At 32.4% G+C, this 27,326-nt stretch overlaps 2 protein-coding genes across 3 annotated transcripts; one reads left to right on the forward strand and one right to left on the reverse strand.

The window, feature by feature from the left end:
• The first annotated feature begins 792 nt into the window (after window positions 1-792).
• Window positions 793-12,091, forward strand: LOC100301981 (N-acetyl-glutamate synthase). 2 transcript variants are annotated; one of them, XM_010319456.4, is made up of 10 exons: window positions 793-1,700; window positions 3,821-3,908; window positions 4,949-5,154; window positions 5,292-5,443; window positions 7,204-7,621; window positions 8,053-8,150; window positions 8,875-8,986; window positions 9,100-9,259; window positions 10,812-10,884; window positions 11,678-12,091. In XM_010319456.4, exons 1-10 carry the CDS (start codon window positions 1,329-1,331, stop codon window positions 11,826-11,828), a joined length of 1,830 nt encoding a protein of 609 aa, XP_010317758.1. In that variant the 5' UTR covers window positions 793-1,328; the 3' UTR covers window positions 11,829-12,091.
• A 1,066-nt stretch (window positions 12,092-13,157) lies between these two features.
• On the reverse strand, window positions 13,158-20,676 carry LOC101266697 (ADP-ribosylation factor-like protein 8b). Its single transcript, XM_004234599.5, has 6 exons — window positions 20,307-20,676; window positions 14,625-14,706; window positions 14,485-14,517; window positions 14,264-14,385; window positions 13,731-13,892; window positions 13,158-13,520 (listed from the first exon to the last, which is right to left on the reverse strand). The coding sequence occupies exons 1-6, from the start codon at window positions 20,342-20,344 to the stop codon at window positions 13,403-13,405; spliced, it is 555 nt and encodes a 184-aa protein (XP_004234647.1). The 5' UTR covers window positions 20,345-20,676; the 3' UTR covers window positions 13,158-13,402.
• Between the last annotated feature and the right edge of the window lie 6,650 nt (window positions 20,677-27,326).

Consider the following 27,326-nt stretch of genomic DNA (forward strand, 5'->3'; position numbering starts at 1 on the left):
AAAATTACACTATATTCGTGTAACCATACTTGTCCACTTTACTAAAAATACATTCCAATAATACTTGTCAACTTTATGAAATATATGAACAATTTTTAAGCTTAATTCTTAATTTAACCTTATCATTAATTATAGTCATTTCTCTATTATATTTTTCTTAGACATTGTATTTATTATATATTCAAAGAGTGATATAGTTTCTTAAGTGATAGTATGTCAAGTCAATAGTGGACAACTAATTTGTTGGACAAAGAAAGTACTCCCTTCGTCCATTTTATACTCCCTCCGTCCGGAATTGTTTGTCATGTTAAGCTTATCGAAAATCAATTTGACTAATTTTTAAAGGTAAATTGAATCACATTAATTCGATATTTTAAACAAAAAAAATGTTATATATTCTAAAACTATATGAAAAGTACTATAAATTACAATTTTTTGTATATTAATATGATGAAAAATACATCTTAAAATGTTAGTTAAAGTTTTATAGTTTAACTATAAAAATAGAAACTATGATAAACAATATCGGACGGAGGGAGTATGTCATTCCTTTCTATAAATAGTTGAATTACAATACTTGTCATTTTATAAAATTTATGCATAAATTATCATATTTGACCTATTATACCATTGATAGAATAGTTAATTAATCTTCAAAATGTATTCATCATTTATCATAAAATTGACTTAAGAAAACATTAAATAAGAATAGAAGGATAGATCTACAACATCTCTCGATGCAAGTACAAAATAAACAAAATAACATAAAATAAAACGGGGAAAATATTTTTTTTCTTATTTACCAAACACTAAAAAAATATTTTATAAAAATTCCACTTATTTTTATTTTCCTTAAGAGTACCAAACACACCATTAATTCCAACAACCTCATGAATGGACAAAAACATTTATATATATATATATATATATATATATATATATATATACCCTAAAAGAATCTAATTTTGTCTTGAAATGATTCTTTGAAAAACTCTCACCAAAGGCCACATTTCTTTTTCCTCTTTCTGTTCATACCATCCATGACTCAACCACCACCAAATTAGGCCAAATGCAATTTTATTTATTTTTTTAAATTTAATTTACTCAAAAATCTCTCATTTTAATTTCATCCAAAAACCTTGAAAAAGACAAACAATTACTTAATCTACAAGTGTTCTGAAGAAACTATGGATTTAAGTGCCATTAGAAAACATAAACACATTGTGAAGATTTGTCAATTGAGTTGTCTTCTCTTTACTTCTACTGTTTAAGAAAAAAAAAGAGTTGTTTTAGAGCGTTTATAAATTAGTTGATTTCTCGATTGTTTCATGGCGATGTTGAAATTGAATTGTGGATGGAATTTGGGAATGGGGAAAAAGTTCGATTTTGGTAATCGTGGATTTTTGAGATTTGGAGGTATGAGAATTCGAAGAGATGATGAGAAACAGGGGATTTGGTTGAATTGCTGCAGCAGTGTTGAAAAAGGTACAACAATCACTGTGAGTGGTACTGATTACTATTATAGTTCGATAGCATCAATGACTGATTCTACGACTAAAATTGATAACGACGATGGAGAGGAATTTGTGAGGATGATGAGGGAAGCTCAGCCTTATTTTCTTGCGCATAGGGATCGGACATTTGTTGTTCTTCTATCAGCTGAGATTATTGATAGCCCTTATTTGTCTTCCATAATCAAGGTATGTGCGTTTAAATTAATCGAATTGGTATGTTTTTGAGTATCGAGTCGATAGAAGAATGAAATTAAAAATACTTAGTTCGGATGTGTATTCACACTATATATTTATAAATAATAAATTTAGAATCGTTTTATGTTAAAACATGAAAAAAAAATCTTCTATTTTAACGAAGATTTCAAGTTCGAGCACTATAAAAATTACTTACTCTTTAACGTGTCTTTACTGTTGTAATAAGTAGAGGACTTGTATATTTTTGAACTATGATTGACTTGAATTTAATAATTCTATTTTTTTAAGTTTAATTTATTTGTCTTTTTTTGGTAAATAAAATCTTTGAATTTTATAGAATTATAAAAAGTAAAAGTATTGGTCAAAGTATTATTGAAGAATTGAAATTAAAAAGTCATTAATATTTGTTAAAAAATATGTCATGGGGGTAGGTGCATGTGTTTTACGTGTAAGACTACTAAATGGTGTGAACACAAAATAAGATTATAGGAGCTATAAATATTGCAATAAATTGAACTTGCCTTTTACGAGGAAGTTTGCTCAGTTACAAAAATAGAAAGGTTGTATTAAAAAGCATTAAAAAGTAAAAAAAAAGTATTATTTTTTAAAATAAAATAAAAGAAATCATGATAAGTGAAACGACAAATTATATTTTCTTTGACTAATTAATGATTGCATTTTGTTGGAAATAAACTTTAGGAAAAATCAATTGTAAAGTTTGTGGGCAAAATATTTTAAAAGTTTTGTAATAGTAGTTATAAATTGTTTAAATACGATAAATTTAAATTTTATTTTATCATATAATTTATATTCATGGTATATGACGATGATCATGTTATTATTTTAATAGTTATTTTATTTTTTACTTTGTCAATTATATAACAACAAATAATAATATAATTTAATTATTTATTCTAAATATTATATGTTATTTAATAATATAATATATAATAATAATAATAATATTCATGGTCGAGACTTTGAGAGTCATCATCAAATATCCTACCTAAATAAGAAAACCGGTCGAGCCGGACAGAGCGGGTCGACAGTTAACCAGTGGCACTACCGGTTCATGTCCATTCCCGTTGCCGGCGAACATTTCTTATTCAAAATTCTCCGATTCCGACTCCGACTCTGACTTCAGCAACTCCCTATAAATTTCCAATGTCAGCTTCACCGGCAACGCCTTGTGCTCCAGTTATTAAACAATGTAAGCTACCAATTTTCGCTCGCAGCGATGTTTGGACAACTCCAGTTGAAAATAGTTTCCAAGGGAGGCGAAAGTTGTTATCATTAAGGGTTAATTTTTCGAAGAGATTGTCAATTAGGTGCGGTGTTTATGGGGAAACGGAAAGTGCAGCTGGTTTTTCCGACGTGAGCAGTGCAATAAAAGATGACTTATTCATTGGGTTTTTTCGAGAAGCTTGGCCTTATTTTCTTGCGCATAGAGGAAGCACTTTTGTTGTTTTAATCTCAGCTGAAATTGTTGATAGTCCTCATTTGGATCATCTTCTTATGGCATGTTCCTATTTTAACTTTGTCTTCCAGTTATCTCGTTTGGCCATACATTTTGAAGCTAAAACTTGAAAATATGAGTTTGCGAAGTTGTGATTTTGGGAACTTCAAGTTTTGTTTGGACATGGATTTTAATTGAATTGTTTTGTCAAGTTTCGCGATTGAAAGTGAAATTTCTTTCAAAACGGCGAGTTTTTGGAAACTTGTAAATGTTCGAAGATCAGATTTCATGGCCAAATAGATATTTGAAGATAAATTTTCAGAAACTACTGGCAAGATCTATGGCCAAACGTTAGCTCAATGTGTTTGTTTTCTTTTTCCTTTTCTAGTAGTGACATTCCAAGTTTGGATTTTTTTAAATAAGATTTGGTTGGAGATTTTGTAACTCTGCTGTTTAATGTGTGATTTAGGGAAGTTATAAATTTTAAGAGAACTTTAACTGATAAAAAATTTAAGAAGATTCACGTAGTTGAACTGGGTTAGTTTGGGATTGAGTAGTGATTGATTGATTTTTGGTAATTGTAAGTTCATTAGTTTGTTGATTTATCCCACTTTTAGTAATGCATGACGGTTTGTTTTACGCACAAACTTTGCAGGATATCTCGCTCCTTCATGGCCTGGGAATCAAGTTTGTTCTTGTACCCGGAACTCATGTCCAAATTGATAGGTTTCTGGCTGAAAGAGGTCAGCAAAATGTTGTTGTTTTCTTTTCTTGTTCAGTTTGATAGTGCTAGTTTCTAGCAGCTCGTGTGTTTTCTTCACTATTTCTGATGCTGATAGCAAATAATTGTTATTCTCTTAATTTTATTATTCTTGATGATAGACAAAAAATTTCAGCTTAGGCTCCACTTAAATTAGGTCAATATTTACCAGGAGTCTTCGTACTTAGTGAAAGACTTGTATGTCCATGTTCTTTGAGATTTAGTTAACCTCTTGTTTTAGAGAACTCATAATATAATTTTAAAAACACTCTGGAGTACTTAGTATTGGAACGAAATGGAGCTGAATGTGAATTCAGTTGATTCGTATAGCTGGTGTTGGCTAGTTTGTGATTGATACAGAGTTAATCAATTAATAGTTATATCAGACGGAGTTTTGATGACTTTTGTCTTAGCTAAAATATTAATTTTCCTCGTCTTGATGTTGTCATCGTCTAGAAAGTGTCCCTGCGTTGGTACATGCATCATCCTATTAGATTAACAGAAACAATCTAAGCATGTTTTACTGACAAACTCTGAAGATATTAAGCTAATAAAGACTCAGTAAAGTCTAAAAGGTATTCTGCCTCTAATTTCGCTCGACAATTGCTTGGGTCTGCTCTAAACAGTGAAAACTTCAGGTTAAAGCTTGATCAACTTGCTAATGATGAGCTGGAGCTCATAACCTAGTAAATAGTTTAGATGCAAGATCCTTTTTCCTATTATATTGATTGTAATGCATTTCCAAAAATTGCTAAAATTAACATGGAGAAACCCAAAGCTTCGGCATCCATTTTCATTCATAGAAAGAGGAATCAATAGCATTAATGGCTTGATGATTATGCATTTTAGAATAACCAAATTTTGCATGGAAAGGAGTTTAACAGTCTTTACTATTCAAACTCCTGGATTTTTTCCTTTTTAATTAGCACCATTATATTATTTTTCTTTCTCTAAACTACAACTTTATCTCTATCTTAAGAAGAATATTCTCAGAAGCAAGTGATTTGAAACTCTTTCTTACAGGAAGTGAGCCCAAGTATGTAGGCCGCTACAGAGTAACAGACCCTGATTCACTGATGGCTGCAATGGATGCAGCTGGAAGAATTCGTCTTATGATAGAGGCAAAGTTGTCTCCGGGGCCATCATTGACTGGTGTCCGCCGGCATGGAGAAAATAGTCGCTGGCATGATGGTGTTAGTGTTGCTAGTGGTAATTTTCTAGCAATGAAGGTGAGAATATAATGTCATTGCACAATGTAAATATTATGAAATATATTTCATTCTTTTAAGGTTTTAAATTTTTTGCATCAAATGTCATTTCAATGACAATGAGGTTGACTTGGGATTTTCATTATAAATTTCGGCAGAGAAGAGGAGTTGTAGAAGGAACTGATTATGCAGCGACTGGTGAAGTAAAGAAGATAGACGTTTCTCGCATTCGTGAGAGACTTGATCAGGATAGCATTGTGTTATTAAGCAATCTTGGATATTCCAGCTCTGGAGAAGTTTTGAACTGCAAGTATGCTTTATGGTTTTTGATAGGTATCTTTGTTGTTGTTGAGCATCATTAGTCCTGCATCTTGTTCTAAGAAAATCGTCAAAATCAGCGAGCAAACAGAATTTCAGGAAGCTATATACTAGAGTATAGTGATACATAAGACTTCACCTTAGTAGTGATCAATTTTCCGGTTCTACCCTCTGTTTTAATAAAACTGGTAAGCTTCTATTATCAAGTTTCCTTTAACTTATGGGACATTCTCCTTTCTTTCTTCAACTGCTTGACAGGCATTAAGTGCTCCTTCTCTCTTCTTCTTCGCCTGCTTATTCTTCTTCATCTTTTTTTTTTTTGTGAAAACTCGTGCACTTGGAAGATTGCAATACTTAAATCTCAGTGATAGGATCAAAACTCATAAGCTAAATCAAAAGGAAGTCTTCTAGTGAAATTCTTAAAACGAAAAAAGGGGAAATAACTAACAAGAATGTGATTTATGCCTAGGGTGCATGTCAACTATTATCAGAAGTGTAAAATTAATTATTGTAAAAGAAATATTTCTTCAGGTTGATCTCATTTTGGTCACACTTTTGGGTTTATGTTTACTTGATTGAATAGGTTACACTCAATTTGGGTGGTTTCTTATGGTAACATTACCTATCAATTATTGTCTTCACGATTCATGTAGTTTTAGATATAATTCAGACACTATCAACACGGTGATAAGGAAGTACACTAACATTCTCTGCTCTTCTTTCATTACAAGATAGTACTAATAAAAAAATATTGTGCTCGTGCAGACACACATACATATTTGACATTATGACTCCCATCTATTGGGGGCGATATAGATGGACTTGTGGAGTTGAAGTTAGCTTAACATCGAACTTTGAACATATCTCTATCCCTCACCATGAGTAGAAGCCAATAATTTCATGATTTTATGTGTGTCAGTGCCCTCTGCGGGAATGCTATTTTTTTAATATCAATCTGCTTTTCTTGGGAACTTAGCTTGTTTTAATCAGTGGTCATGTGTTTGCAGATATTACTTCATTTCTTAATGTGTACTAGTTTTTCATGTTTTTACAAAACTATTTCTAGAGGCTCTAGAGGAAAAAGTCTTTCTACTTACAAAAGGTAGGGTAAGGCTGCGTAACAAAACCCTCCCCAGACCCCACTTGTAGGATTACACTGGTTATGTTGTTGTACAAAACTATATCTAATTAACTGGGCTAGATGTTCAGTACACCACATTTTTCTGAAACTACCATTGTAAGTCAGCTTTTTGTGAATATGTTTAAGTGTGTCACAGCCCTCGATGTGAATGCTTATCTTTTAAATCAATCTACTATCTTGGGAACTCAACTTGTATTACACAGTCGTCATCTGTTCATGATCCCATGTTGACTTATGTTAGAATAGGAATAAGTATTTCTTACTTAATATAGGGATTAGAATAGGAACAAGAATAGGAATTCTAGTTGGAAAAGGTTTCCAATGTAGTGTCTATAAATAGGGTCTTCATGTAACAATAGATACGCAATTCAAAAGTATTTTCTCCAATATTTCTCACAAGTTATGTTGAGTTAATTCATTTTACAATTCCTAATGTGTAACATGTTTTACTTTTTCCTATAAGCATTTTCTGATTGATTAAGCTATAGATGCTCAGCACACGACATTCCCGACTCTTCAATCATGAGTCGGTGTTTCGTGGATATGTTTTTTCTTTCCGTCTTTATTTTGCCTTGAGTTTAAGATTGATAGTGTGTTTTATTTTATTGAAGCACATATGAAGTTGCTACAGCTTGTGCCTTGGCTCTAGGAGCAGAGAAACTGATTTGTATTATAGATGGTCCAATTCTGGATGAGTCTGGCCGTCTTATTCGTTTCTTGACTCTTCAAGATGCTGACATGCTGGTTCGCAAACGAGCAGAACAAAGTGAGGCAGCAGCTAATTATGTAAAAGCTGTCAGTCAAGAGGACTTCAATTGTTTAGGTCACAATGGTTCTAATGGATCAATCTCTTCCTACAATATGAATGGGTTTAGCCAAAAATACAGTGTTTTTCAGAATGGTGTTGGTTTTGACAATGGGAATGGGCTTTGGTCTAGTGAGCAGGGTTTTGCCATTGGAGGACAAGAGAGGTTAAGTCGACTAAATGGTTATCTTTCAGAGTTAGCTGCAGCTGCTTTCGTGTGCAGAGTAAGATCCTGGCTGTCTAATCACTATATCTGCAGATTTTTCGAAGTGTCCAAACTAGAGAATAATTGTCTATGTTATTTACCCGAACCCTAAACATACAACAGAAAATTGCATGTTTTCTAAACTTGACCGTTGATGGCTAAAGGGGTAGAATTTGGAAGTTGTCACTCTTTGCTGTTAAAACTTCTTTTATAATAGCTTGTGCATTAGAGATATGTATATTTACAGAATAGTAACTAGTTTCATGTTCTCACTACATATTATGGCTATATATGGTTTGCTGTGTCTAGTAACTATCAACTTTTACAGTGATCTATCATCTGATCAAATTTTCATGTCTCTACTAAATTGACTCCTCATTTATCAATATGATATCTCTATTGGCTTATTGGTTAAAAATTTTGCCAATTCTGTACTCCATTTGCCATCAGGGAGGTGTTCAACGAGTTCACCTGCTGGATGGTACTATTGGTGGAGTTTTACTAAAGGAATTGTTCCAAAGAGATGGAGTTGGGACAATGGTAGCTAGGTATGCAAATCTTGATGAAATATTGCTTGTAATTTAGTCAAGACATGTTGATATTCATTTCTCCACATTTACATCATTTCCTCTTTAAGTTGATCAATGATATTCACTTTTCCTTGTGTTTTTGAACCGTCAAATCCATGGTACAAATAGTTCACTGTCAAAGCAAGTCATGAATGAGACGACAAAAATATAATCTACAATTAACGAGCTCAGTTGGTTAAGAGTAACAAACTGGGCTAATGTGAGCCACCTTTCACCATTATGATTAAAACACCACCAATGTGGAGAAGAACAGCTGAAATTACTGTGCTATTATTTCATTCCAAATTTGACATTTTGTTTCTTTGTGGAGAAATCCATGGCGCAACTTACAAGATTCAATCCCCTAGGACACAATTTGGTATATGACTAATTGAAGTAATATCCAGAATTTCCTAAGATGTTAAACGAGCTACTTACATTGCCAAAATAAACTTAGCTTTACTTTTACAATATTGATATATAGAACTCCCTGAGCAGTGAGAATCTACATGTCTCTGGTTGTCTGATCGTCTCCCTATATGACATTATGTTTCTCACCACAAAAGTTCATGGTTTCGCGGTCTCTAGGATTAACAGTTGTACTCTCAGTCGTATAATTACGTTAGGACATGGCTAATTGATATTTGCTATCTTTTTTATGACTATCTTTCGACTAAGATGTGCATGAATCTCTTTTTCTCAGTGATCTTTATGAAGGAACACGAATGGCTCGGCTGTCAGATATTCCCGAGATCAAACAATTATTACAACCTCTAGAAGAGTCTGGAACATTGATCAGAAGGAGCGAGGAAGAGGTTAATCTTGATGCTTTTTATTATGGAAAAATACTTGCTAAATCAGCTTCTATTTGGTTAATGTTTGTATCACTTTTCTTTTTTCATAATTATGTGTTTTTTACTTATTCTAGCTTGTGGAGGCACTGCATTCATTCATTGTTGTGGAGAGAGAAGGCCATGTTATAGCTTGTGCTGCTCTCTTTCCTTACTTTGAAGAAAAATGTGGAGAGGTTGCTGCTATTGCCGTTTCTCCTGATTGTCGTGGCCAAGGACAAGGAGACAAATTACTAGGTAACTCTTTCTCATAGTAAAACTAATTACTTCTTCGATTATAATGCATGTAAGCAGTTTCAGGATGTTGTGATTATTTGCATTTGTCCGATGAAGTTGCAAACACGTTAACAAAGGAACAACCTTAGGTTTAAAATATTTCGTAAAGCCTTTAATCACTTGGATTAGCAAACAGTGCAAAGCATAAAATAAAGACATGATGAATCTACTTACCATGAATGACATGTTATATATCAGAACATTGTCACAAATGATAATATGCCACCAACATAAGTTGTAAGACTAAGTTCAGTACCTCCAGTAATACCTTAAGATTTTTTAGGAAGCTCAAGCATTAAAATGAGCCAATTATACATACTGTATATAGCAATGGAATGTGATCATTTAGTATTTCCCCATGTGATTATCCATTCCTCCAAACTTTCCTTGTACGTGTGGAAGAAATTTTTGAAAGCAAACACTTAGATATAAAAGCTCCTCAACTACACCCTTACGTGCTTTCCCTCTAAGATGTCCCTCAACTTTTGTGTTTCTCTCATTACAACCTCTACTCTCTCTAATAATCAGACACAGTCTAGCCTTTTTCCGTTCTATGAAAATCCATAGTTCGAAATCAACTCACCGAAATCATTGACATTTGTTGAATTTCTTGAGGTTATTTTCTAGAATGGAATTGATGTGAAGAGTAAGGGATGATAAAAGCTAACAGACTAAAATCAACGAAATAAATGAGAAAGCACAAATGAAATATTGGATCAATATTAAGAACATTTTACTGCAAACTAGCACTAGATTGTTCTCAACCAGAATCCAATTTTTTGCCCACCAATGGATTTTGTCTAGCCATAAAATCAAAGAAAATTCTTTCTCCTGTTTTTTTCCCCCTAATATTCTTCTTGAATATAAACAATAACAACAATGAAAACAACCGTCGTTTTTACTTTTTATTAATAAACAAGAACTAAGACATAAAGGTTTATAGGAATAAGTCCAAGCCAAAGCTGTGATTTTAGATCATTGTTTTTTTTTTTTTTTTGAGGAAGTAACTTGTATTACCAATAGAGGAGTACTCCAGAAGTAGTCCAGTAATACTTACAAAACAAAGATCACAGATTTGGAATACCTTTAAACCAGAACTTGACAATTAGATGTTACTTGGGTAGCAAATGCAACTTATTGACTCGTATTTTGTAACAATGTTCTCTTCAACTTGTTTGTAAAAATTCCCAAGCTCCAAACGAGGTATTCCTTGAACGCCTTGGTCTTGACACGAGTTAACGGTCCACTAAACATCTCAGAATTGTACACAATAGGCTGCTTAGTGTCTGTCTATCCAGGATCGTATCAACTTATTTCTCATAGTTATGCTTTGTTGGTCTTACACTTTATTAAAGAATGTTGTGTCCTTAAAAGTTGAGACAAATTGTTATGTGTTTACTTCTTTTCTATCTACCTAAACACAGTTGGTGTCCTTGAACATTTTGGTCTGATCAAAATTCTGCACTTATTATTGCAATAGCCAATAACTTTCTATTCCAAAAATGAATTGTAGATTACATCGAGAAGAAGGCATCATCCCTTGGATTGCAAATGTTGTTTCTGCTTACAACTCGCACAGCTGATTGGTACGCTCTTTCCACTTTCCTGCTCCCTGGCTAATATATACATTGTTCTTCCAATTGGCAAACGAACATTGATTGCCAAACTAAAGTGCAATGGACAATGGCAGATTACTGAGTGTCATTAAATTTATTGCAATATTTATACTGAATTTGAGAATACAAGTCCTTTAGTCATTTCAACGGGGAGATAAAGCTAAGATGCTATGTCAAGGTACAGAGAATCATAAAGGAAAAGAAGAAAAGAGTTCCTCTTGATTATTATTACTACTTGTTTTTTGGGTATGCATGTTGCACGTGTAATTCATATCAATGAGTATAAAATTTTAAAAATAGCATAAATATTTAAAACTGCGTTTGAGTTATAAAATTAATTCAAAAGTATAAGCTCTTTGAGAAGATGGATGTTGATCCTATTTAACTAACCCAATAAAAAAAGCTGTCCCGTAAAAGTATTCAGATGCTTTGTTATAATTTTGACATGTTAGTTCTGCATTTGCTTTACAGCACAGACAGTAGCACAATGTGCTTACTTGTACATCATTAAATCATGAAGTTCATGTGATTTACTTTGTTAAACTCAAAATGGAGCACTAATGAATCTAACATTTTCTCTTAAGATAAAGCTGCCCTGCAAGAGTATTCAGACACAAGAAACCTCATAATCAAGCATTTTTGTCATAGTTGCATTCATATAATGTTCAAAGTTGAGACTGGATTTTGTCCTTGAACAAGAAAAATATCATTAACAGATGGTTTCTTGATTTGATATTCATGTATGCATTTCTCTCCTTTACAGGTTTGTGAGGCGCGGTTTTTCTGAATGTTCTATCGACCGTATACCAGCTCAAAAAAGGAAAAAGATCAATCTCTCTCGTAGGTCAAAGTACTACATGAAGAAGCTGCTACCTGATAGAAGTGGTATACGCTTTGACAACCCCTTTTCATAAGAACAAAAACGGGTTTCTGCGTAGTGTCTCTGCAATAAAGCTTGGATTAAATGGTTAATCCTTGTTAATCTGTGTCCATTAGGTGTAATCATAGCAAAGAATGTATAAAGCTATGCACCTGTAAAATCTCAGGCATGGTACATTGTCTGCTCTATAATGTAGCTTATGCTTGATTTGGTCGCTAACATTCATCTGTCTTTTACCTTTTTGGGTCAAATTTTTAGAGTTAAGAAAAGCTGGAGCTAAGGTTCCTTCTTGTGCTCCATAGATGTTCATTTGATTCCTGTAGATTGGAGTGTGTTAACTGAGCCTCTTGCTTATGGTAACAGTACATAACATGGTCTAGGGATGGTCGATTCATCGGTTCAGTAACTTTAACTTGCAAAATGTGGACTTATTGTTACGCAACAATGAGACTATGACTTAACCCTTTAATGTGTTGTATACAGAAGTAAAATAAGGGCTTGCATCTAGTGAAAATATGCAACTACTTTTTTCAATGGCTTCAATTTGTTCTCATCTCATTTCAAAGTGGAAACAAATAAAAGTTCGAGTTAAACCCAGATAACCAGTTTTAGGACTAGTTGCTGAAAGATTAATCAACGTTCGAAATGTAATTGAGAAATAATCTTTTTTTTAAAAAAAATTATAATGTAAAACTTGACTCATTGTTTGTGTTTTGTAAAAAGAAAAATGACCCATCATTTTAAATTGTGTAAATAAGACTCGTGTTCAGTGTGAAGAGATTGTTTGTATCGTATGAAAAGGATTATATTGAAGAATAACTAAGGTACCATTGCTGATTAGTGTATCTTTGAGATATGCCTTTTTGAGGTGTCATATGATATTTCAATATTCTGTTTATGAACTACGGTTTGCTGATTTGGTAAGATTGTATAAAGAATTGGAGAAATTTTTAATCATCCTCACAACTAGCGGATGGTGACGAGAAAAAATATAACTTAAAAATTCAAATTGCATTTCCATACAAAACTACAAAATCGAATCTGATTTCAAAAAATGGGCAACACCATATCACATACCCAAATGGACCATTAGCGTACGAGTTGAAACTTCAACACAATATTTTAGTATTCAAACTTGAAATACTCTAGATGACGTTCTAAAAGTTTCAAGGCATGACACTGTCCTTGATCAAAAATTCAAACTGAGGAAAATTCACAAGTAGCCTCATTATGGATTGTCAATTAAGCTTTAGCCAAGATTTCATAATTATTCAAAGTCACATAAAATTTGGATAATAATATAACTTAACTAAAACACAAAAAAACTCATTAGTGTTGAGTTGGAAAAAAATGCAAAATAAGATTTGGATCGTACCAAACACACTCATATAAGTCATAATTTGGTGTCAACAACTCAAACAAGAGAGATTATAATAAGTTTTTTTCAAATAAGTCAATGAAGTTGTCCTTCCCCCAAAAAACACATTGGAACACAATTTGCAGGCTGGGATAATATATGTATCAATTCTTTCAATTGGGAAAAGAATTTACATACAAGAAAACTCTGGAAAAACCAACAAAAGGAACTTGTAGATCTGGAGAAAGGGCTCAACTCTTTGATTTTGAGTGCTTAACAAGCCAATCAATGACTGAGTCAATATTGGTGGAATTTTTGCATGATATCATATAGCAACATACCTCCCTATCTGTTATAGATTTCAAGTCCCTGCAAAATCATTCGAAAATGAATCAAAACATGTTAATGCAGTTGGGCATCATGAAAGAAGGAAATGGAAGAGAATTTGTTTCCTATCACTCAAATTTTCGACCAATTAGCCAAAATGAAAGAAGTAAACACCATCCCATACCCCTAATCAACCATAGCACAAACTACGAAGAGAAGAGACAGCAGTGAAGTTCAATTTTATCTGCTTACATCTGATCAGTCAAAGCTTGCTTGGAAAGGGCTCCAGGCTTGTCAATCTTGTTACCCAATACCAACAATGGAATACCATTCAATGATGGCTTGCTCAGCAGGTCATGGATTTCACTTCTTGAAATGCTAACATTGTCATGATCAGCAGCATCAACAACATAACTGCAAGGAAAGAGAACTCAAAAACAAGATACTACTATGGCTACCAGGATCATTAGTAAAAACTTCTTTATGATTTGAATAAAAAGAACGGCTAAAAGAAAGGAATTCTACCACCCCTAAGGTGTTTTAGAAATGAATCTGTCAAAAGCCTGATCAGGTAATTTGAACTAGCATCTACTCTTTAATATCTCATGGTTGGTGAAAATTAAATGCAACCAAACAACAAGAAGACCACTGATCTACTATGTGCTCTCTTCCATCACTTCTGAAATTATTATGACTAGGCATAATGATGAAGCACTCAAAAAACAATGAGGAAGGAATAGTAGCATCCGCACAATGTAATCAAGTAAGCTGAAGAAGGAGCATACACTATTGCAGAAACTGCACGACAGTATCTTTCCCACATACTGCGGAATCTGGGTTGACCTCCAAGGTCCCACAACTTTATAGTCACATTTCCTTTAGTCACTTTCCGCATGTTAAATCCCACCTGAGCATCCAATAGATTCGTATTATTATCACAGATCAAAACGATGTAGTGAAAACAGGAATTAGCTTACGACTAAGAGCTAGAAAGATGAAAACTTACTGTCGGTATCATATCTTCACTGTATCCACCAGTCTAAGAATGACAGATTGAACAAATATTATTAGGTCATCAGAGACAATCAGACTACATAGAAGCAAAAGGATACGAAAAAAAATAGCATAGAGGAATTATCTACTTACAGCAATCACATTTACAAGTGATGTTTTTCCTGCATTCTGCAGTCCTATCAAAGAAAGCTCCATTTCCTGCTGAAAGAAGAGGCTGAAGGGAAAACAAACTTAATAAGCTGATATGAGGAATCTTTTCATAAGAGGAGCCAAAGCAGTCAAAGTTTGATGTGTGTCATAAGCCCTTTGAAAACAAAGATACAAATAACTTCCAGTTCTATTTTAAGCTATTAAGCATGAGTAACAATTAGCAAGAGGTCCAAGTTGCACAACATGGCATGAAACTACTAAACTGGATGAATAAAATAATCATAGATCTGCCAATGGAAGTTCAGGCATAAGATGGAAGCACATATCATATCACACCCTCAACAGCCAAAAATGTACAATGGAGAGATTTGATTTCACATTTTCACCTTTTATCATCTAGTCCTTCGGAATTCTAGGATAGGTGTCCAATCATAGGGATCAGTTACACTAAAGATCATTCATCACACACAGATAAATTATGATTCTTGTGAAGAGAAGAAGCCTTTGGGACAAGGCAATCAATCTGTCTAGAAATAAACCTCCAAAAAGACACATAAATTTTGTAAAGAAAGCCTAAAGTTACAAGAAGACGAGAACTTAGGCAGAAGAAATGCTACTGGCAACTTATGCAAAATCTTTGGTCTGTGGAAGATGTGGAAGATGTGGAAGTCCCAAGATTGATAAGAAGAAACAAATTTTCAATAGTCCACTATGAGAAATCGGAATGAATATTGCAACTACTGTACATGTATGCTTTAGTCCCGACATACTCAGTGAAATCCCACGAAGTTGAACCACAAATCAGAATTTTCTTGTCAATAGAATTAAATGACACTTCTTCTATATTCTTTGCATGTAATGGAGGAGACTAGATAATGAGTGAAGTTGATGGCGGAGCAAGGATTTTCACTAAGGAGATTCAAAATATAAAATGTGAACACATGAAAAAGCCAATAGGATTCAACATTTATTGTATACATACAAAATAATATCGATCTTGTATATATAGTTAACATTTTCAGCAAAAAAAACCCTGCACCCCCCTAGTTTTGGTACCGTTTAGTGCACCGGGGAAATCAACCAAGAATGTTGCTCTTGGTTTCCTTTTCCACAGGTTTGGCTCTATCTCAATGGATTGAATATCATTAAACTCAGCAAAATAAAATTTTAAAAAATGAGGCGAAGTGATTACCATTGTAATCCAAGTTTCATTAAAAAGCATCAAGCAGAAGCAGAATTACATAATAGACAAAAGGGCTTACAGAGAGCATAAACAAAAGTTGTTAGCTCCTTTACAATCTTCAAACTAGTACTAGAGAGCTAACAAAGTCAAGAAATTGTTCAGTGTTAAATTAATCCCACTGAACAACATAAGTAAACATCTAGCTTTTAAGAGAGTTGCTTGGAGTTGAGATCCCAACAAAACATCTGTGGTTCCTTTCAATCCATAGACACCAAAAAATAACTCAGGGATCATAACCCAAACTTTCTTGATGCACATATCAGAACTCCATATATTACAGCCTGGGTAGGCTTCGTTCACATTTTGTAGTCTCTTTTAAGTGTGGTCAATTTCAAATTAAAAGCTTAAGTTGGTATAGAGAACACACATTCAATTATGTAAGTCTCAGTAGAGTCAACAAACTATTAATGGTAGTCTCGTTGAGTTACATCTATCATCTCATTTACATTCCAAAAACAAATGGGAAAATACAAGTAGCAGCAAATCATAAATCATTATTCAACTCACAAAAATTAAAAACACGAAAGCATTCCTTCAAAGGAACTTTGTTATAATGATAAAAATTTAAACTAGAGATACCATGGTATAAGGGCCAATTTGCGAACACCTTACTAATTTCACAGGTACCAAATAAGGAAACCCCCTATTTTTATTTTTTTTGCCTTCACTAAAATCTAAGCCTAAGTTCTCATAATACTCAACATAGGTACCAAATGAGTTTCTTTAAGTTTGGTCAATCTCACGTTAAAAGCTTAAGTTGGTAGAGTGAACACACATTTAATTATTTAGATCTCAGTAGAGTCAACAAACTACTAATGGTAGCCGTGCTGAGTTACATCTATCATCTCATATACATTCCCAAAACAATGGGAAAACACAAGTAGCAGCAAATCATAAAATTATTAATCAACTTACAAAATCCAAAACGCGGAAGAATTCCTTCAAAGGAAATTTTTATAATGTAGAAATTTAACACTAGATACCATGGTATAAGGGTCAATTTGTGAGCACCTTACTAATTCCCAAGGTACCAAATAAGGAAATCCCCTAATTTTTTGCCTCTACTAAAATTTGAAACTAAGATCTCATAATTCTCAATAGAGGTACCAAATGAGTCTCTTTAAGTGTGATCAATCTCATGTAAAAGTTTAAACTGGTAAACAAAACAAACGTCTAATTATTTTGGTCTCAGTAGAGTCAATAAATTATTAATGGTAACCGCAAATTATAGATATTATCTCATTTACATTCCTAAAACAAAATGGGAAAATACAACTATACAAGTGCACCATATCATAAATCAATATTCAACTCAAAAATTCCAAAACGTGAAAGGATTCCTTCGAAAGAATTTTTTTCATAATGATAAAAATTAACACTAGATACATCATAGTATAAGGGGCAATTTATTATCACTTTACTAATTAATTTATTTTGATAACCGAGAAATCCGTCTGTGACCCGCCCTTTGGACCAATCACAACCTTCTAAACTTGATGGATAATGGGCCAACCCCTTTACCCTTCTCCACTTATATATCAGGCTTCGCTTGTGGGACTTGAACTTGTGACCAAAACCACAAACCCTCTACCTTTTGACACTCGAACTAGGCCTTGGGGGCATGAGCACCTTACTAATTTCACAACCCACAGGTACCAAATAAGGAAATCCCCTAATTATTTTGCCTCTGCTAAAATTTGAAACTAACTCCTCAGAATTCTCTACAAGTGTGATTGATCTCACCTAAAAGCTTAAACTGATAAAGAGAACACACATTTTATTATTTAGGTCTCAATAGAGTCAATAAACTATTATGTAATCATGTTGAGTTATATATATCATCTAATTTACATTCCCAAAACAAATGGGAAAATACAAGTACCAACAAATCATAAATCGATATTCAACTCATAAAAATACAAAAAGCGTAAGAATTCCTTCAAAGGATTTGTTCATAATGATAAAAATTAAGACTAGAGATACCATGGTATAAGGGCCAATCTGCGAACACCTTACTAATTCCATAGGTACCACATAAGGAAACCCCCTTAACTTTTTTGCCTCCGCTAAAATTTGAACCTAAGACCTCATAATTCTCAACATAGATACCAAATGAGTCTTTTAAGTGTGATCAATCTCATGTAAAAGCTTAAGATGATAGAGAGAACCTAAGTTGCTCAGACTCGGGTGCGAGTGTTTAATATGGGTGCGGATCTTGAGGTCGGATCTTCTTTGATCTAAATTTTAAGATACATATCCATGTATGGATACACGTGCGGGGACTCGGCTATAAATAATTCAAATATCTAAAAATAGAGTTGTAAAACCTAAATTATGAGATATTATGTGGAATATTGAGGAGAAATTATAGATCAGGAGAACATTCCTAAAAGGGAAAAAAATAAAGGGAGTGACCATAGAAAGTTATATACACAAGTTATTCCATTTTCTTCAACTTCACCGTAGTTTTTCTTTTGATTACAGAAACCATTAAATCTATCTAGAATTTCTCCCTCGAATCTGGTCAAAGTATCCAAAACCGATTGACCAGATCGGGTACGGATCTCACAATCATGTCATGCCAATATGGGTGCGGCACCGAAAATGAAGAGTCCGAGCAACTTATGAGAGAACACACATTTAATTATTTAGGTCACAGAAAAATCAATAAAATATTAATGTGTTGAGTTACATATATCATCTCATTTACATTTCCTAAACAAATAGGGAAATACAAGTACCAACAATTCATAAATTAACATTCAACTCACAAAAATCCAAAACGCGAAAGAATTCCTTCGAAAGATTTTTTTCATAATGATAAAAATTAACCCTGGAGATACCATGGTACAAGAGCTGATTTGCAAACACCATACTAATTCCAGAGGGTACGTCCTCCTACCAGCACAGATACCAAACAACGAATTGACCTAATTTGTTCGCCTCTGCTAAAATTTGTACCTAATACATCATAATTCTGAACATAGATAGCAAATGAGTCTCTTACAACTGATCAATCTCACGTAAAAGCTTAAGTTAATAGAGAGAACCTAAGTTGCTCAAACTCGGGTGCGGGTGTTCAATACGGGTGCGAATCTAGAGGTTGAAACTTATATTATCTAATTTTATGATACGGATCCATGTATGGATACGGGTGCAGGGATTTGGCTAAAAATAATTCAAATATCTAAAAATAGAGTTATAAAACCTAAATTATGAGGAGTGACAACAGAAATTCATATATACAAGTTATTTCATTTTCTTCAACTTCACCTTGGTTTTTGTTTTGACTACAGAAATAATTAAACTATCTAGAATTTCTCCCTCAAATCTGGTCAAAGTACCCAAAACTGATTGACCAGATCAGGTACGGATCTCACACCCACACCCATGTCGTGCCGATATGGTGCGATACCGACAGTGAAGAGGCCGAGCAACTTAGAAGAGAACACATGTTAAATTATTTAGGTCACATTAGAATCAATAAACTATTAATGTGCGTTGAGTTACATATATCCTCTCATTTACATTTCCGAAACAAATGGGAAAATACAAGTACCAACAATTCATAAATTGATTTTCAACTCACAAAAATCCAAAACGCGAAAGAATTTCTTCGAAAGATTTTTTGCATAATGATAAAAATTAACCCTAGAGATACCATGGTATAAGAGCTGATTTGCTAACACCATACTAATTCCACAGGGTACGTCCTCCTGCCAGCACAGACACCAAACAAAGAAATGACCTAATTTGTTTGCCTCCACTAAGATTTGTACCTAATACCTCATAATTCTGAACATAGATACCAAATGAGGTCTCTTTTAAGTGTGAGAAATCTTAAACAATGAGTGGAATTCTCTGCTCCCCAGGGAAAACTCCATTGCTTTGACCATCCTCAATTACCGAAGGATGCTTCTAGCCTTCAAAAGAACACATGTTTGACTATTTACATCCCAGAAAGGTCAATAAATTATAGCTTAAGCTACCATAGAGAACACACGTTTAAATATTGACGTCTCAAGAGAGTCAATAAACTATAAATGTAATCTCGTTGAGTTAACATATATCATCTCATTTACATTCCCAAAACAAATGGAAATAAACAAGTACCTCACTAACTCCACCTGATACCTGCAAAGGTTTTTCATTTTAACACCATGGTGTCACAGTCCGTTTGCACACACCTCGCAAATTCCACCTGAAACATACTACCTCCTACCAATACAAATACCAAACAAAGAAACAGCCTAAATTCTTTTTGATCCCGCAAGAATTTAAACCTAACACCTCATAATTTTCAATCTATGTGCTAAAGTATTTACATCACATCAATCAATTAATAATGTTGAATCCCAATCTAATCGAGATTAACATAGTACCATTGGAAAAAAAAAGTGAATTAGATCGGAAAAATATACCTTCGAAGCCAATTGAGCAAAGCATCCCAAAGACCCATAGCTAACGAGAGCGAGAGATCCGAAAATGTGAGTTTATCGCAGATTTTTGTATATATGTATGTAAATCTCTCTCGCTCTCACTCACAAATGAAAAAATGTGTTTGTGTTCGGTTCAAATTTGAACCTTTTTGAGAAATTTCGTTGCGTCGCAGCTATTTATCGCATTTGCGAAAAGTATGAGAATCGTACAAAACCAATGGAATCACATGATTATTTATTACAGAAGATGAAAAGAAAATGACGGATTTGCCCTTCGAATTATATGCATTTACTGAATAGCCATTGGGATAGTGTCGGATAATACAAGGGGCTATTGGATAATTGGACTCTATTGGTGAATTTAGGTGCGGCACATTGGTAAGATATTTTCGGTGTCCGAGACTCGAATAAATACGAATTATGCACTATAGAATTTACTCAAAGATAGCGGTTACAATAAAAAAAAATTATATCTTAGGTTCAATTATAACACTTTTGATTAAAGCGAACATGGTAAGATAAGATATTAGAAAATTACAGTTTCAATTTTTTAAAATATTAAAATAATATCATGTCAAATTAATTTAGTTTTTTTTAAGTTTAATTTTGATATTGAATCATAATTTATTTAAAAATAAAAAAAAACATAATTTATTTTATTTATATTTATATTATATGATTAAAAAATTAAAACTTTTTGACCTTTTCATAATAAGTCTCAATTATGTTAGACTTAACACCTTAAAGGTTCAAATACTTTCCTTCATTTAATCGATTACAAAAATATATTTTAATCATTCAAAATTTTGAAGTCTAAACAACATTATCCAAAATGAAGGGCAATCGTATTGTATAATTATATATATAAAAAAATTAGGGGCATATAAAAATCGAATTGAAAAAATATTATTGGGTTATTGGATTTTTAATGGGTTTATTAAAAGAAGTTATTCGGTTATTGGTTAGGTTTCGATTTTTACAATTGGGTTATTGGGTAAACCAAACCCAATAAGACAGTAATAATTTACTATTTTACATTTCCTAATTATTGAATATTAATAATTTAATATATAACTAAACACTATAACTATATCAAACTATTAGTACTCTACTCACTTCTCACTAGATCGTTTTACTACTCTTTACTGTTTACTCAAAACCTAAAGACTTAATTAGTAAGGGTTTACAATTGTAGTTATTTGATTTTAGTTTTAGTTTTAATCTTGTTGGACTATTTAATTTGATTTTGATTTTAATTTGTAATTGTAGGTTGTAGCATTTGCAAGTTTGTAAAGGTCCATAATATGATTAACATATAAATAATTTCATACTGTGTTTTGACGGTGACATGTAATTATCGCCTTCGAACTATACTTTCTCTTATTTATGCAATTTTTTATTATTTTTCATGTCTCACTAAATCAAAGAATTTAGAGAAGTGAGAAGTCATAATATTTTATGGATATTTTCATATTGGATAAATCAAAAATCGAACCGATAACGATCAAAAATCAATTACCGATACAAAATATCTTATTGATTTGTTATTGAATTACCATATTAAAAAATCAAAAATTAATAAATCAAACTGATAATATGTAAAATCGTATCGATCAATGCACACCCCTACATAAAATGATGTGATGGGTAGATGTTGCTTGGAAATCAAAATTAGATCCAAAATGGATTATATACGAAGCGATGTGTAGTTTTATATTAATGCTAATTTATATATTTGTATACAATTAATATATTGATACAATATTCAATAACATTAAATATTTTTAGAAATATTGTATTAAATATATCATACTATTAATCATTTTGTTTTAATATAATAATTTAATATTACTGCAAAGTATTTAATCATCGAATAGCTGAATTAGCCTCAATTATTGGTGAAAAATAAAAAGAAATACTACAATAATTGGGGTGTCCCACTATGGTCTGTTTTTAGTTGGACATTTGTTCCAATATTCTCATTGGTCCCTTAAATAGAAAAGATTCCCAACATTGCTTGGGTTTATTTATTTTAGGGAAATACATAACTATCCTCAATTTATATTCGAAATTTTATAAACATATTTATAATATATAAGGTTTTATTATCGTTGAATTTATTTCATAAATAATTTTCTACCTCTTTTTAATCTATGCGGCACTATCTTCTGGCTCAACGCGTCTTGACAATTTTTTCAAGTTATCTGATTGATAGTGTCACATAGTGCCACGTAGGCCGAAAAATAGTAAAAAATTATTTATAAAATAGGTTGGGAAAATTATATATAATGACCAACTAATAAATCAAATCAAATGCTATAACCACACTTTGATTTAGTTATGCCCTATAGCAAATTGTTTGTGAGTCACCTCTCTCCCTCAAACTCTCGCTTGTCACTCTCCCTCTCTCGCTCGCTCCCTCTAACTTTTATACAAAACACAAGTGTATAAAATGTGTTTTTGTTTGTATAAAGCGAGAAAAAAATCGTATATATACATATATTTTCGTTTCCCTCTCTCCCCTTTCCCAGATCTCGCTCGCTACTCTCACATCTATCGTTTAAACAAACAGAAACGAAATGTATAAATTACATTTTTGTTTGTATATAGCGAGAGAAAATTGTATATACACTTGTAAATACATATATCTTCATCATATACACTTATGATTATAAAATACAAATATTTCACTGCTCAATTTTTTTTTGTCTTCCTCTCTTTCTCGTTTTATTTACACAAAATTATACAATTGATTTGTATACAACTCCTTTCTTTTGTACATGTATAGTGAATTATATGATTGGTTTCTTTATGTACGTATATACATATTTATATTTGTTATGGAGCGCAAGTATATAAACTTTGTTATAGCATACAAATATGAATTTCGTGTTTGTCATATGTGAAAGTTGCTCTTATAAGTAAACCATTTTAAATATTTAAATAATACTTTGAATCCAAATTTACCCCTGTCATTAACAGAAAACCATTTTAAATATTTAAATAATACTTTTATTTACATGGCACTCAACCATTTATTGTAATTTAATTATTTAATATAATTTTAAATCCATCCGTTACCCACCCATTTTTAACTAAGTCCGCTAACCCAATATACAAGAACCCATCTAGTAGCTCTAATTTTTTTCGTTTGTGCAGAGGATTAGGACCAAAAGGGACTAATCTTTTCTCCGCACCAAATCTTGGGTCAATTTCATCCACTGATGAAGACGATGACAATGATGTTGCCAATCTGTGTTAAGAAAATCAGAAATTACTGGTTGTGATAAATCATTCAGAAACACGAAGTAACTGAGATTTTTAGAACCACTAAATAAGATGAACAGAAATTTATTTGTAAAAAATAATTTAATCTGTAAAACTTACCAGAATCTTGAATACTCTTTTTGATAATTTAGGAAGAAAATCAAGTCCATTGAATTCACAGTGTCCCCTTAAGGAAATTATTCCCCTCTAGTATCCGAGGTTTGATTTGGAATATAACCTCCCAGGGTAAAATGATCTTAATCAGTAGAGTATAGATACCAAAAACTCTACTGTCACCGAATCAATCCACAGCAGGAAAGTACACGAAGAAAAATGTGTTTTTTAAGAAGAAGGAAGATCAGAAAATTCGTTGGGAAATATTTTGAAGACTGAATGGTATTTATAGGCAAGAATAATATATTCTGAAAGGTTGCAACCCTTTCAGAATTGACAAGACCATTAATGAAAGGTTGCAAACTTTCAAATGGTATTGACTGTTCCTGAAAGTTGCAACCTTTTAGAACAGTGGCGGAAATTTTTAAATATAACGGAATTTAAAATGGGTCACGCGCGCGGATCCGAGTCGGGTAGGATTAACTAAAAAGTTGAAAACATTTCGGTTAATTTCTGTTATCAACTAATTAATTGAAAATAATTTTTGGCCATTTAATTAATTAATTAAAAGCCGAAGCCGAAGCCGAAGCCGTAGCCGAAGCGAGCGACGACGACGGCGCGAGGGGGTCCCTCTTTCCAACCCTTTTAATAATTAATAGGAGTGTTTATTTATTTAAACTCTCCTATTTTCATTTCCATTACCGATGAGGGACTATTGCCTTTTTTATTAAAGCATTGGAGGACTTTTCAAGTTCCCAACCTTCAAGTTCTAAACTTTTTAAATTCTTCTTCTTCCCTCTATTTCCCATCAATTCTTGCTACATACCCAACAAATGATAGTGATGAAAGCGGTGGAAGAAATGGTGGGCTGTGGTGACTTCTTGAAATTGATAGCACATTACAGAAGCTGATTGAAGATGATCTTCTTGATTATATCTTTTCGTTGAATTGGAAATTGAAGTCATTACAAAGAAGGACAAAAAGATCAAATAAGCAAGAAATATACATTTATGCACCATTCTTGGACTCGAAGAAGATGAAAAAGATGTGATTTAAATATCAGGCTTATGCATCTATTTAGGAACATAATCGCAATATTTACATTTGCAAATGTCATAGTCTAGATGATAAAATTATCATCAAGAGCTTACTCTTTTTATTGATCTTGTTATTGCATACCAATTAAGTAATATTACCATCAACAACTTCACTTAAAATGACCAACAGCAACTTAACTTATTGGACAAGTGGTAGTGTTGGATATTCTTCTTGCAATTTTTAAGTTACCAATTAATACTCTTGAGAAAAAGTGGATGTGGTAGCTAACTTAATGAAGGCAACTGTTGAGGCTGATACATTGAGAATCAAAATGAAGTGTTTATTTGGAAATAAGGTTTTAGGGTTGTTTAACTAGATGGATTCTTTTGGATTGGGTTAGTGGAGTGGATTTAGATAAAAATGGGTGAATAATGGGTGGATTTAAAATTATATTAAATAATTAAATTATAATTAATGGTTGAGCGCCACGTAATTAAAAATATATTTAAATATTTAAAATGATTTTCTGTTATTGAAAGGGGTAAATTTGGATCCAAAGGTGGATTAGAAGAGTATTTGGGGGCCAATAGGTGGATGAGTGTAATTGTGTACCATTTTCAATACTTCAAAGGTATTTAGACCCTTTTCCAATAAAATTATCACAAATATCATGTTATCGCAAGTTACTTTGAAAGCAATCTTGGTCGGAATTCTCGCATTTATGAGATGATCATTTGCACACATGGTCATTTTTTTCTTTCTCTTCACTTTGATGGACCTTCAACACAATATATATCTATATTTGGTGTCCATCAAGCTTCTAAAGCTTTATATGAGCTATGATATCTGTGTCGTTATCACCCAAGCCAACTAACAGTATCACGTTCCAAGTGTGAAATATGAGCCAACTGATAGTATTTACTAGACATGGTGCCTGAGTCAACCAAAAGTTATCCTGTGTTGGGTGTGGTACTCGAGCCAATTGATAATATTTACAATTTATGGTACCAGAACCAACCAAATAATATCTTGTACTAGTTATGATGCCCAAGGCAACCAAGAGTCACACAAATCTATATATCTATATAAAGCTGAATTTAAAATTGTTGATGTGGCACTCTTCAAATGCCAGTATTATTTTTAATTTTTTTCTCAATTTTTTAGTTTTTAATCATAATATTGTACTAATTAAACAGTTTAAGAAAAATCTAACTAAATAAATGTTTACTTACGGTAATGTTACATTAATGCCTAACAGTTATGTTATTAAAGCCTTTTAACATTTTTTTTTAAAAAAAAGAAAGTAAGCCCACGTAATAATAATTTTCAATAAAGTCCAAGTAACTGTTTTACCCACTTAATGTCAATAAGTAGACAGACTTTTGACTTTTCGATTTCTACAGTTTTAATATCCATTCTCATGTCAAAACTAGGCTATAAAAAGACAAAAGCTTTAACTCACCACAACAATTCGTATTGCTATTTAATGTGAATTATATTAAGTTGTGCTTATTTGTGTGTGTCATCTTCTTAGCATATCTAAATATATTCATTTCTAACTGACAAAATTGTCTGTGAATAGATTTCACTTTTGATCCCATGTATGAATGCTTTTTACTTGACATTTGCTAAATTTTTCAGGTTATGGCATTTGTATCAAGGAGCGTGTGGTGTTGAATATAATTTTTAAAAGGTCATTATATTTACCTTTTAAATTGAAAAAAAATATTTTTCTGTGTTTATTTATTTTATTATGCTCATTTATTTTATTAGATCATCTGATTTGTGAGCTTATGATATTCAATTATTTAAAAGTCTAAGACACAATCTAACTTATATTTCTTTGTTTGATTCAGATGGATTTAAGCTTTTTACTTCAATTACTATTTTCTATTAGTAAAGTGATGGAATTTGACCTTTCCTCAAAAGAGAAGTTGAAGTTTTAGTTTTAATTAATTGAAGCGTAAGTGGACTTATGCGTAAAAACAAAAATATTGATTTTAAGAAAATTTTAAATTTGTGGAAGATCAAAAGAACTGATTGCTTTTTACGATAAGAAAATAGTTATCTACTAGCGCTCGTTCATCCCTTTTGCTTTTTTCGTTCAAAAAAAAAGATAAGTCTTTTCTTGATAAATAGCGTCTTGAAGTGAAGCGAAGACATTATTGAAGGAAAGAAATGGCGGATCGTGTGTTACTAATTAAGAAATCAAAAAGAAAAAAACTTTTTTTTATATAGTAGCTATTTACCCAATTGTGTTTCTTATTAATCCAACTAACCTTTTGAAATAATTAATGTGTATAATATCTATACCTTTTCATATTCTATAATTTATTTTATGTGCTAATTTAATATTTTGTTTTATTTTTTTAGGGAAAATGCACAAGTACCCCTTCAATCTATGCCCGAAATCCCAAAGACACACTCATACTATACTAAGGTCCTATTACCCCCTAAACTTATTTTATAAGTAATTTTTCACCCATTTTTAGCCTACGTGGCACTAGTTTGAAAAAAAAAGTCAATCATCGTTAGGCCCACAAGATAGTGCCATGTAGGCTAAAAAGGGGTAAAAAATTATTA

The sequence above is a fragment of the Solanum lycopersicum genome, chromosome 3 (genome assembly GCF_036512215.1).
Source record: "Solanum lycopersicum chromosome 3, SLM_r2.1".
NCBI lineage: Eukaryota > Viridiplantae > Streptophyta > Magnoliopsida > Solanales > Solanaceae > Solanum > Solanum lycopersicum.

Coding starts and splice junctions, on each gene's coding strand:
- LOC100301981 (XM_010319456.4), top strand. CDS start 1,329: ATGGCGATGTTGAAATTGAATTGTGGATGGAATTTGGGAATGGGGAAA. Junction 7,622..8,052: donor CAGCTGCTTTCGTGTGCAGA/GTAAGATCCTGG, acceptor ATTTGCCATCAG/GGAGGTGTTCAACGAGTTCA. Junction 10,885..11,677: donor ACAACTCGCACAGCTGATTG/GTACGCTCTTTC, acceptor TCTCCTTTACAG/GTTTGTGAGGCGCGGTTTTT.
- LOC101266697 (XM_004234599.5), bottom strand. CDS start 20,344: ATGGGTCTTTGGGATGCTTTGCTCAATTGGCTTCGAAG. Junction 14,707..20,306: donor TTGCTCAATTGGCTTCGAAG/GTATATTTTTCC, acceptor TTTTCCCTTCAG/CCTCTTCTTTCAGCAGGAAA. Junction 14,386..14,484: donor GTGAAGATATGATACCGACA/GTAAGTTTTCAT, acceptor TTGGATGCTCAG/GTGGGATTTAACATGCGGAA.